Here is a 13,123-nt window from a genome sequence, read left to right as displayed (position 1 = left end):
AGAAAGAGAGAGAAAGACAGAAAGAGAAAGAAAGAAAGAGAGAAAGAAAGAAAGAAAATTGCCCAACCAGAAGTCGAGACTTAATATAAAACCACAGTTATTAATATAGTAAGAGCACTGGTGTAGGAACTGGCAGATAGATAAAAACTTCAAAATACAGAAACCAGAAACTGAACCACACTTAAAAGAGACATTATGTAAAAGAGGACAATCAATAGAGACAGAACGGGCTATTTAAGAAATGGTTTTCCATATGGAAGAAAAATAAAATTATATCCTCATTTCATTCCATCAACGAAAAGAATCTTGAGCTGATAAGACTAGCAATAGTCCTTTACTGAAAGGGAAAAGTATAACCTGCAAATCATATAAATAAGGAAAACCTCTGAAAGAAAAACGAGAACCAGAATAATAAACAAAGCCATAAATGACCAATATACATATGAAAGATGCTTAATTGGATAAACATGGAAAATGCAAATTTTAAAAATGAGAAACAATTTTAGATTGACAAAAACTTTCAAGGCCTGACACTACTGGGTACTGGTGAGCACAAAGTGGAAACTATCAATCATTGCTAGTGAAATAGCCACTGTAGAGACTCTTTAGCCATTACCTAGCAAAACCAAACATATACATTCCCTATGATCCAATAATTCCACTTCTCATACATGTTCTCATCATCTAAGTCTGTGATAGCACACACACACAAAAACCCTAGCAATAATCTCAAACAGTATGGGAATGAATACAGTGTGGTAGACTCATGTGATAAAATATTATGTAGCAGTTCAAGGAAATACATATATGCAAATATACATATATGTACAAACTTACAGATATCAAAACAAGTGAAATTTATAATTCTGCAACATTGTAACATTTCATAATACACACAAAACATTTTATATGTAGATCCATTAATCATATACGAAAGAGTATAAAAAGTGTACCTAAAACTTAGACACATTAGACTTATAGTAGCTGTAGTCTTTGAAAGGTGAAAGGGTAAAGATGATGTTCACTTTACAAGTGCTTTACTTTATTTAAAACAAAACCCAGAAAATATAATATTAACAACTGTCCATTCTGAGTGAGGGTTGTTAGACAGGATGTTTATTATACTATTCTTGACACTTTGGTGAATTTTCTGGACTTGTTTAAAAAAAAAAAACTAAATGAAAGTCCCTATTAAGATCATAATTCAACTCTTTTCACCTATTTAAACACTTATGAAAAATAATGTATGATTTCAACATGTTAAGAATACAATATAAACAAATGGAATAAATTCTCAGTCTCATAAATATGATGATAAAGTTTACAAAAAGTAGAATAAAACGTATCTCAGAAACGAGGTTAAAAAGGTTCATCTTAAACATCTTCCATATAACTGCTAAAGTAAATGCATTCTCCTCCATTTGCATATTTCCAATGTGATAGCTAAACTATCACTAAAACTAACATGTAAAAACTGAAGAAATAAGTAAAAAGTACAAGTCCTAAAATAAACCAACTAACCTGTATGGGTTCTTCTATGTCTCTGGAGCTCATCACTCCTTGTGAATCTTTTGCCGCAAAACATCCAGTTGCATATAAAAGGTCTTTCTCCAGTATGCCAGCGAAGATGTGCTCGTAAATGAGATGTTTTGCCATAAACTTTACCACATCCTTCAATATGACAGATATGTTGCTTCTTTTTTCCTGGTTCATTACTGCCTCTAGCAAAAAGAAAAACCAAACATTAATTACACTGCCAAATAACAGACTTACAATTACAGGAAAATTAGAAAGAATCAAGGTAATTAAATGGTACTTCTCTGAATAGGTTTGTTGGATCATGATGCCATAACTGTAGCTAAAATCAGAAAATTTTCAATTAAAGAAAAAACAAAACAGGTCTGTGTACCAAACTGCTACGAAAATGTGTTAACCTCACCGAGTTTATGCTCTACTATGGACTCATGTTCCTTTCACAGTGGGCTCTTCCCTTGGGAAAAAAATTTCTCTAAGCCTTTCAAAACACTTGAAACTTCTCTAAAATTTCAAAAGGATGGCTAAATCCAGTTAAAAGTGTAAGATGCAGAGTTTCGTTTCCAGCAGGACAGCGTGAAGAGTTTCACGGATCTGTTTCCCAGAGAAAATTATAAAAAAGTAAAAAATACCATTTAAAGTCTCTGGAAATGGTCCTAAAAGCAAATAAAGAAACATTTATTCAAGAAAATCTCACAGAAATTGGTAAGAACAGTACGAGTCTGTGGTATTTGAACCAAGACTCTCTCCTTCCCTACTTCCTCCCACCTCCACACAGGAACATTAGACACTGGTGCAGCCAAGAATATGATTCCTACTCTTCCCACCTCCCGGTCAGAGAGCTACGGCCCTAGGAGGGGCAAGATGTCTGCATTTCTTATTTTACTCTTGGTTGCCTGTTGCTAAGTTCCAGGCAAGTGTAGCAGAACCCAGTCCTTAGCCCTGGGACACAGGCTCTACCTTGGATGTGGCATGATGAAAATACTGGAGTCTAGGTTGCTGTTGACCTGGCCCATTCATAGTTCATAAAGTCAAAGTTCTAAGTCAGGAGAGGCCAGTTGAGAAGACCTGAGGCTACTGCTGCCCCTGCAACCAGGCACTCAGCTCTTAAAGGAGAGTTGTCACTCAGAGAAAAATGAGCCACTGTCTCAACCTCTAGCTCAAGAGCCATAACCCAGAAACACCATAAAACAAAGAGCTCCAAATCTCTTCCCAAAGGAACTGACTTCATTTGCAAGACAATGTGAAGAAGTTCAAGCCTAAGGGTACTCTCAAAAAAAGTAGAGACTGTTCCAAAGGCAGTTAATTGGGAGAAGACTAACAGATTCACTGGAAATAAAGGCTTAACTACAGGCTGGCTAGTTTGCTAGACAGAAGTGAGAAGAGGCTCTGAAGAACCTTCTTAGGGTCAGAATAAATGTCAAACATTGAGATTCTTGGGAAAAGTAAGCAAACCTAACAAACTAACAAGCTAGACTGACCAAGAAAATAAGACTCAAATTATTAGAATCAGAAATCAAAGAGGAGATATCACCACCAACCTTACAGAAACAAAAAGGATTACAAAAGAATACCATGAACAATTCTATGCCAATTACTTGGGTAACTCAGATGAGATGGACAAATTCCTAGAAAAATATGAACCAAAATACTAAAACTGACTCAGGAACAAATAATCAATCAGAATAAACCCACAACAAGCAACTAGACTGAATTAGTAATTATAACTACCCATATGAAAAGCCCAAGAACAGACAGCTTCACTGGTAAATTCCACAAAACATTTAAAGAATTAATACCAGTTTGGAGGGAATACTTTCCAATTCATTCTATGAGGCCGGTATTATTATCAAAATCAGATAAAAACATTACAAAAAAAGAAAACCACAGACGTATCTCTTATGAATATGGATGCAAAAAGCCTCAAAAAAAATAGAAGCACACTGTCAACATTGTACCAGAGGTTCCAGACAGAGAAATTAAGTAAGAAAAAGAAACGGAACTCCTGCAGCGTAGAAAGGAAAAAGTAAAAGTTATCTCTGTTCACAGATTCCATGACCTCAAACGTAGAAATTCTAGACTCCACTAAAAAAAAAAAACAAAAAACAAAAAACAAAAACCTGTTATAACTAATCAGAAAGTTCAGCAAAAGTTGCAGGATACAAGATTAATACATTTAAAAAATATATTTCTACACAGTTGTAATGAACAACCAAGGAAACAGTTCAACTTATAACAGTATCAGAAATAAAATTGGAATTTAACAAAAGTACAAAATGTATACTCTGAAAACTATAAACCATTGATGAAAGAAGTTAAAGATTAAATAACCAGAAATACTTCCCATGTGCATGGACCAAAAGATGAAATATTGTTAAGCAGGCAACAGTCCCCAAAGTGATCTACAGATTCAATGCAATTCCCATCAGAATACCATCTGGCTTCTTTGTAGAAATTGACAAACTGATTCTAAAATTCACATGGAATTGCAAGTGTCCCTAAAGAGTCAATACAATTTCGAAAAATAACAAAGTTGCAGGACTCACATTTCTCGATTTCAAAAGTTATTACAAATCCAAAGTACTCAAGACACTGTGGTACTGATATAAAGACAGATACACAGATCAATGGAATAGAATTGAAAGTCCTGAAATAAATTCATGTTCTATGGTCAACTAATTTTTGACATGGGTGCCAAGAACATTCAATGGAGAAAGGAGAGTCTTTTCAACAAATGGCGTTTGATGAACCCTTACCTAACACCATATAAAAATTAACCCCAAATTCATCAAAGACCTAAATGTAAGAGTAAAAACCATAAAATTATCTTAAAAAAAAAAAACAAAAAAACCTAGGAATCTTAATGACTTTGGATTTGGCAATGAATTCTGACACAATACCACAAGCAGAAGCAATAAAGGAAAATAGAAAACTCTAGACTTCAAAACCAAAACTTTGGTGCAAAGGCACTATCAAGAAAGTATAAAGACAATTCACACAATGGGAGACAATATTTTTCTCTTTTTTTTTTTTTTTAGACAGAGTTTTGCTCTTTCACCCAGGCTGGAGTGCAGTGGCGCGATCTCAGCTCACCGCAACCTCTGCCTCCTGGGTTCAAGCAATTCTCCTCCCTCAGCCTCCCGAGTTGCTGGGATTACAGGCACGCACCACCATGCTTGGCTAATTTTGTATTTTTAGTAGAGATGGGGTTTCTCCATGCCGGTTAGGCTGGTCTCCAACTCCTGACCTCAGGTGATCCACCTGCCTTGGCATCCCAAAGTGCTGGGATTACAGGCGTGAGCCACCATGCCCAGCCGGGAGACAATATTCTCAAATCATATATCTGATAAGGAACTTGTATCTAGAATATATAAAGAGACAATTCCATAATGAAAAATAATATAATTTAAAATGGGCAAAAGATCCAAATAAATATTTCTGCAAAGATACAAACATGGCCAATAAGAACAAGAAAATATGCTTAATATCACTAGTAATCGGGAAAAACAAAACTGCCGTGCGGTATCACTTCAAACCCAGTAGGATAGCTTTAATCATAAAGTCAGATAATGACAAGTACTGGCAATGATCTAGACACTGGAACCCTCATACCCTAGTGATGGAAATGTTAAATGGTACAGCCATTTTGGAAAATAATCTGTAAGTTCCTCAAATGGTTAAACATAGAGATACAATATGACCCAGAAATTCCATTTCTAGGTAATTTCATAAAAATACAAGAGAAATGAAAACATATGTCCACATAAACACTTGTACACAAATGTTTACTGCAGTATTATTCATAATGGTCAGTGGGTGGATAAAACCAAATGTCCTTCAAGTGACAGGATAAACAAAATACTGCATATCCATACAGAGAAATATTATTTGTCCCTAAAAAGGAATGAAGTACTGATCATGCTGTAATACGGCTGAATCTTGAAAACATTATGCTAAAAGAAACCAGTCACAAAAGTCACTATTCCATTTATATGAATTGTCCAGAATAGACAAATCTATAAAGACAGAAATTAGTTGTTTAGGATGGAAGGGTTGGGAGGATAAGGGGGTGATGCTTAAAAGATACAGAATTTATTCTGGGGATGATGAAAACATTCTAAAATTGATTGTAGTCATGTCTACACAGCTCTGAATATATTAAAAACCACTGAATTGTACACTTTAAATGGGTGAACTATAGGGTGTAAGAGCGAGTTTTATATCAATAAAGTTATGTAAAAATTTTATGAAAAAAAAATGGGCTGGGCACAGTGGCTCACACCTGTAATCCCAGCACTTGGGGGGCTGAGCTGGGCGGATTACCTGACGTCAGGAGTTTGAGACCATCCTGGCCGACATAGTGAAACCCTGTCTCTACTAAAAATACAAAAATTAGCCGGGTGTGGTGGCGGGCGCCTATAATTAATCCCAGCTACTCGGAAGGCTGAGGCAGGAGAATCGCTTGAACCTGGGAAGTAGAGGTTGCAGTGAGCCGAGATCACACCGTTGCACTCCAGCCTGGGCAGCAGAGTGAAACTCCATCTCGTTGGGGGGGCGCGGGGGGGGGATAGAAAAAAGAAAGAAAAACTGTATTTTTAAAGTGTAAGGAACAAGGCAGAGGACCACTCAAATTTCATTCCTAAAATAGCCTAACTTAATTCCCTTTCTAATATTATATATCAACTTCTAGGCTATGAAGGTAATGAGGTTCTTGTGACCATCATTCCCAGCCAATTGCTTGGTTTTAACTCCTGTTTTACGCCTTCCAAATGGACACAGTTGAAAAACAGAGCATTTACCTTCCTTCTCCTTCCCTACAATTAGGACAGGAACAGGCAACTCTTCGAAGCCTCTTGCCAGGTTGTACCTCTTGATCAGAAGTTTGCTGGCCTTGCTGCAAATGCACTTGTGTGAGTTGGTCAGGACTAACAGCACCTATCGTGGCATTAGCAATTCCTCCAACTGCTACAGTTACAGGAGCTATAGTAGCTTGCTGGACTTTTACTCCATCTTGTCCTTGCTGCTGACCTAAAAAGGAAGAAAAAAAAAAGAAGCATTGTAATGTTTTCTACATCTAAAGAAAGGATTAAAAAAAAATTCCATGTGCATAAATTTTTTCTAACAATCTGTAAAGTACAAAAACTAAGGGGTTAATGGTTTATACTATGTCAATCCTTCTAAAATATAGTATTCTTACTTTAGTGGCTCAGGTTGCCTATGTATCTAGATGACGGAACTATATACATAAATCATTTAACCCACTTTGGGACTTAATTTCTCTCTCCATCTATAAAATGAAGATAATAATACTTGCTACTTACCTACTCACTAAAATACTATGAGGATACATGAGTCTAAAAGCATTTTGAGATCCTAAGATAAAAGACGTTATATAAACACAAAGCTTTATTACCATTTCCACAGTAAGCAACATATCTCATCACAACAAGAAAATACAGGAGTGAAAAGTCACTAAACAAAGGATTAAGTTTTATGGACATCTTGCATTCCTAAATAGTTTAAATAAACATCTCTTTATTGATTTGACTTTTTAAATTGTATACAAAGTGGTTTTTAAAATGCAAAACCACCCAAGATTACTACATACTGTCACTGTAATCATAAAAAGACATTTAAGATATTATTACTTTATTCACTCATGTTATATAGCTTACACTTCATTGCTCAGATTAGTATATATACCAGGGTGGCTGCTTCACTTTGGGAAAAATATAATAAATAATGCACAATAAAACAACAAAAAAATGTATTTGCATGGCTTAACATTATCCTGAAATACAATGCTCTTTTTTTTTTTTTTTTTTTTGAGAAGGAGTCTTGCTCTGTCACCCAGGCTGGAGTGCAGTAGCACGATCTCAGCTCACTGCAACCTCCACCTCCTGGATTCAAGCAATTCTCCTGCTTCAGCCTCCCTAGTAGCTGGGATGACAGGTGTGTGCCAACATGCCCAGCTAGTTTTTTTTGTATTTTTAGTAGAGACAGGGTTTCGCAATGTTTGCCAGGCTAGTCTCAAACTCCTCACCTCAGGTGATTCACCTGCTTCGGCCTCCCAAAGTGCTGGTATTACAGGTGTGAGCCACCGCACCCAGCCTATGATGCCTTATAATTACCTTTTCTTTCACACAGTTCTACATTCTCTCCATCAGATGTGGGAATAACAAGCATGTGAATGGACTGAAAAGAAAATACCAATTTATGAAAGAATGTTTCCACCTCAGAAAATTGACATAAGTATTAAGTAAGTTAATTTATAAATCCTCTACCACAGTGCTGGCACAGAATTGCTCATTACATAGTAGCTACTGTTACTAATTCATCTCTGTTGAGTTCAGGGGCAATACAAGAATAAAATAAGTCACTTTGGGAGGTCGAGACGGAGGATCACAAGGTCAGGAGATCGAGACCATCCTGGTTAACACGGTGAAACCCCGTCTCTACTAAAAATACAAAAAAATTAGTTGGGCATGGTGGCGGGCACCTGTAGTCCCAGCTACTCGCTATTCACAAGGCTGAGGCAGGAGAATGGCGTGAACCCGGGAGGCAGAGCTTACAGTGAGCCGAGATCATGCAGCCTGGGCGACAGAGCGAGACTCCTTCCCAAAAAAAAAAGAAAAAAAATAAATAAATAAAATATGCTAGCAGAAATAAACATGCCAGTCCTGCATATAAAATGGTTTCTTTCAGGCCGGGCATGGTGGCTCATGCCTGTAATCCCAGCATTTTCGGAGGCTGAGGTGGGTGAATCACGAGGTCAAGAGATGGAGACCATCCTAGTTAACACAGTGAAACCCCATCTCTACTAAAAAGTCCAGTGATTGCACCACTGCACTTCAACAAAAAATTAGTCAGGTGTGGTTGCACACGCCTGTAGTCCCAGCTACTTGGGAGGCTGAGACAGGGGAATCGCTTGAACCCGGGAGGCAGAGGTTTCAGTGAGTCGAAATTGTGCCACTGCACTCCAGCCTGGGAGACAAGAGTGAGACTCTGTCTCAAAAAAAAAAAAAAAAAAAGGCAGGGGTGGGGGTGGTTATTTCAAAGCTGCATATGTAGTATCTTAAAAGTACGGGGCAACCAACAAGAAGCAATAAAAATTACCAAGTAAGAAAATAGTACACATTTTCGAAACAAAATTAAACCTCTGACTCTCCCAGCCAAAGTCAATCTCACCGTCCTCTGCATATCCACAGCACCCTTAATTCCTTTTGGTAGCACCCATAACTAAGATACACATTAAAAAATACATTTTGTCACTGTTTCAGTAAGGATACAAACCCTCTACTAAAGTTTACATTTTTGTACACCTTTGAATTAGCATGGTGTGGTAAGTAAAGCAATGCAACTGAAGTCAGAGTTGTAAATTTATGACTGTGCACTCAGGGATCCTCAGTTTCCTCAACTCTAAAACAGTAACACTGACTTCCGTAAAATTTCTGCTCCCTCTCTACTTTAAAGAGCTGTTTCTGAGGATCAAGTTGATTTTCCAGGGGTAAAGGCTATATAAATTATAAAGCAATATATAAACAAAAGGTATAATTATTTTGTTTCAGTGTTTTTGAACACGTATTTAGGAAAACCAGATGCCTTAAGGATGACCGTGGCTACACAATCTATTCAAACTACTTGTGTACCAAGAAGCACAGTGATACACACACTTTCTGTTTACTACAAAAAAAAAAAAAAATGCATTTCTAGAAATGAGAGTACTGTCTGAACAAGCACTCTACAAAATCTACAGCATGGTCCCTATGGAGCTGCAGGTATTTTAAGTTGACAAATACCCTTTACATCCCCTGAAGACACAGGTATTTTCGGCCACAATTTTTTGACTACTTTTCTCATGACATTTATATAACAGTCATTACTTTAAAGGTCGCAATAATATTTAAGATGATCTTTATTTTGCTAAAGAACTGCTAGATGAGTTTCAAGTCAAAGCTAAGTTGGGGGGTGAGGGGTGGGGAAGAACTGCTAGAGATTCCTGATTCCTCTGGTCCCTTGACCATGTCCTTGACATACTCCTCATGCCTCCATATTGTGAGCCTTTCTTTGTTCAATGCCTAAACAACTTGGAAAGTTATTTCAATGAATAATAGAGGCAAATTATATTTGAGTTTGTATATTGAAGCCTGTTAGTTGACTTCATCTAGATGTTTCACAGACAGCTAAGTTCAACAACTACTTTATTTCCACTGCCATCAGTAAGTCACCAAACTCCAGAGCAAGACCTCTGAGGTCCCACTTAAGTTTAATTCTATTGCCTTCTCAGACCTCATCTCTATTAGTCTCTCCCTTGCTCACTCTGCACTTGATATACTGGCCTCTCTTCCGGCCCTCAAACAAATCAAGCTCATTTCCTTCTTAGGGACTTTGCATATACTCTCCAGTCTAAGTGGGGATGCCTTTGCATGCAGATCTTTACATAGTTGATTCCTTTGTAATATTCTGGTCTGAGTTCAAATCTGTCCTCTTTAGAAATGCCATTCCTGACCTTCCCATCTAAAAGTGGTTCCCCTCAGTATATCACTGTATCACCACCTAGTTTTGTCTTGTCTTACTTTGTCCTTTTATAATTTGGTCTTCAACTCACTTCTGAAGGTAAGGTGCCATGAAAGTAGGGATCTTGCCTATTGTGTTCCCTGCTGTATCACTAGTATAACAGTGCCTAATAACTCAATAACAATGCCACTCAATAACATATGTTTAATAAATCAAAGTTTAAAAATAAAAAATGATTTCACCTTCCAGTCTTGCTTCTGCTGCTGTCCCTGTTTCAGTAAATGCTACTCCCACTCTCCTTATTATCCACACTGAAAACCTTAAAATGTCATCTTTTAGGCTACTTCTTTACCCATTACATCCAGTGATGACCGAATTATGGAGACACTACTGCATAATAATAGCTCTTACACTAATCTGTTTCCAAGCAAGACTATCATCTTGATCCAAGCCCTTGTTAATCTGTGCCTCTACCAACCTAAATGAAGCTTTCCCTCCTTTCTCATCCTTCAAACTGCTGCCAGAAAAATAAAAAAGTCGTGTTCTGATCGTCTCACTTTCATGCTCAGTAACGTTTAATCATTCTTCCACTGACCAAAGTCTGGCATTCAAAGCACTATACCACAAGGACTTACTTAGCTCCTGCTTCACAGTCTTTCTCCTAATGACCAAATCTATTGTGCATTTTCTCAGTGACCGTTACAGGACTGCTCTGCTGCATTTGACACTACATGCCACTCCATCCTTATCCAACATTTACTCTGTGAGCTAACTTCCCACATTTCAGAAACCCCTTCTTCTCTGTTAGCTCCTTTTTGTTTGTTGGTTTTTTTTTTTTAAGAGATAGGGGTCTTACTCTGCTGCTCAGACTAGTCTTGAACTCCTGGGCTCAAGCAATTCTCCTGCCTTGGACTTCCAAGTAGCTGAGATTACAGGCGTGCACCACCATGTATGGCCTTAGCAATTTTTTAAAATCAGCACTTAAATCTAAATTTATGTCACATTCTTAAAAGATGTATCAGCCAGGTGCGGTGGCTCACACCTGTAATCCCCGCACTTTGGGAGGCAGAGGCAGGAGGACGGCTTGAGCCCAGGAGTTCAAGACCAACCGAGGCAATATAGTGAGACCCCATCTCTTAAAAAAATTAAAAAATTAGTTGGGCATGGTGGCATGTGCCTGTAGTCCCAGCTACTCATGAGACTGAGGTGCTGAGGTGAGAGGATCGCTTGAGCCCTGGGGATCAAGACTTCAGTGAGCCATGATTGCACCACTGCACTTCAACTTTAGCCTAGGTGACAGAGCAAGACCCTCTCAAAAACAAACAAACAAACAAACAAACACCCTCTACTCTTCCTAGGCTACTCTCCAGGGTTCTGACTTTTCATTCTAACTCTCTTCTTGGGGGACCTCATCTACTTTCGTAACTTTTACTGCTATGCATAAGCTGATTATCTCGCAGATCTGTGCCTTCTACTCAGAAGTGTCATACTCCTACTGTCAACTGCCAGTGAACACTTCCACCTCAGATTCCTCACAAGCAATCTAAGAACCAGACAGCTTAGCCCACTTTCCTAATATAGCTCTTTTTCACCATTCAAATAGAAAACTTGGAAGCCATTCTTGATTCCTCTCTATCTTCTTCATCTCTGACAACAAGAGCAATTATTGTTTTATATCTACTATGTGGTAAGGCACTTTACTGGATGCTTTCCATACACTGTTTCACTTACTCCTCATATCCCTATGGGCTGAATATTACTGTCCCAACTTTTTATTTGTAAGAAATGGAGTCTTGCTTTCTTGCCCAGGCTAGAGTACAGTGGCACAATCATGGCTTACTGTAGCCTCTAACTCTTGGACTCAAGCAATCCTCCTGCCTCTGCCTCCTGAGTAGTTGGGACTACAGATGCATGCCACCACACCTAGTTAATTTTAAAAATTCTTTTAGAGATTATATCTCACTATGTTGCCCATGCTAGAATCAAACTCCTGACCTCAAGCGACCCTCCTGCCTCAGCCTCCCAAATAGCCGGGACTACAGGCATAAGCCATGGCACCCAGCTTACTGTCCCAATTAAGATGAGAAAACTAAGGTTCTGAGGGGTATGTGAAACACCCAGGATCCTGAAATGGAAAAGTGACAGAGCTGGGATTTGAACCCAGGCTTAGCCAACTCAAAAAGCTATTCTCTCTCCACCATACACATTATCTATGTTGATCATAAGTCCCTGTTGAGTCTACCTCTTCAAAATATCTCAAATGTCTTCATCATACCCACTGCTTGCACATTAGTGCAAGCCCTTATCACCATTATGTCAGTTTTGCCCCTAATTATATTCATATTGCAGACCTAGCTCCCCAAAAAGCCAATGGGCCCTCCATACATTCACAATAAGGTCAGTATTTCTTAGCAGAGTACATAAAGTTCTTCATGATCTAACTCTTGCTTAGTTTTATAACTTCATCTCTGGGCACTCCTGCTCCATGCCCACTCTCACCATCACCTACAGTGAACTCCTATCTTCTCTAATGTTCTGTGTCTCCGAACATTTGAGTAATACAGCTGGAATCCAACATATTCTCCCACCCCAAATCTCCATCTCCCTTGGTCTGACAAAAGCCTATTCATCTTTCAGATTTTAGTCTTTAATCCTTCTCTTACCAATGAAACTGCTTTGTAAAATAATTTTTTAATAACTCAAAATTTCTTGGTATTGTAACTACACATTATGGTGAAACAGACTGAGGATGGCCATTCTTTTATTTTTCTTCCATATTACCAGAGGTAGAACATTACAAGGCTGCTTGGAGTAGCCAAGCCATCTTTCTTACTCCTTTATTGGTTATGCTTTTTTTTTTTTTTTTTTTAATTTTTTCAAACATAGAAACTGGGCCATGGTAATGGAGGGGGACAGTTTATTGGTAGGTAGTAAGATATTTTAATTTTTTTGAGATGGAGTCTCGCTCTGTTGCCCAGGCTGGAGTGCAGTGGCCGGATCTCAGCTCACTGCAAGCTCCGTCTCCCAGGTTCACGCCATTCTCCTGCCTCAGCCTCCCGAGTAGCTGGGACTA

General features: G+C 38.2%; 1 protein-coding gene across 1 annotated transcript in view; it reads right to left on the bottom strand.

Annotated features, from left to right (window-relative positions):
* SP4 (Sp4 transcription factor) overlaps positions 1–13,123 on the bottom strand; it is an 83,183-nt gene that overhangs the window by 29,945 nt on the left and 40,115 nt on the right. The window contains exons 4-5 of the mRNA XM_011973912.1: positions 6,333–6,561; positions 1,522–1,721 (exon numbers count right to left, since the gene is read on the bottom strand). Of these exons, the coding sequence (XP_011829302.1) occupies positions 1,522–1,721; positions 6,333–6,561 (429 nt within the window). The remainder of the gene's footprint in view (positions 1–1,521; positions 1,722–6,332; positions 6,562–13,123) is intronic.

The sequence above is a fragment of the Mandrillus leucophaeus genome, unplaced genomic scaffold, assembly GCF_000951045.1.
Source record: "Mandrillus leucophaeus isolate KB7577 unplaced genomic scaffold, Mleu.le_1.0 Scaffold140, whole genome shotgun sequence".
NCBI lineage: Eukaryota > Metazoa > Chordata > Mammalia > Primates > Cercopithecidae > Mandrillus > Mandrillus leucophaeus.
This window is presented reverse-complemented; position numbering and strand designations above follow the sequence as displayed.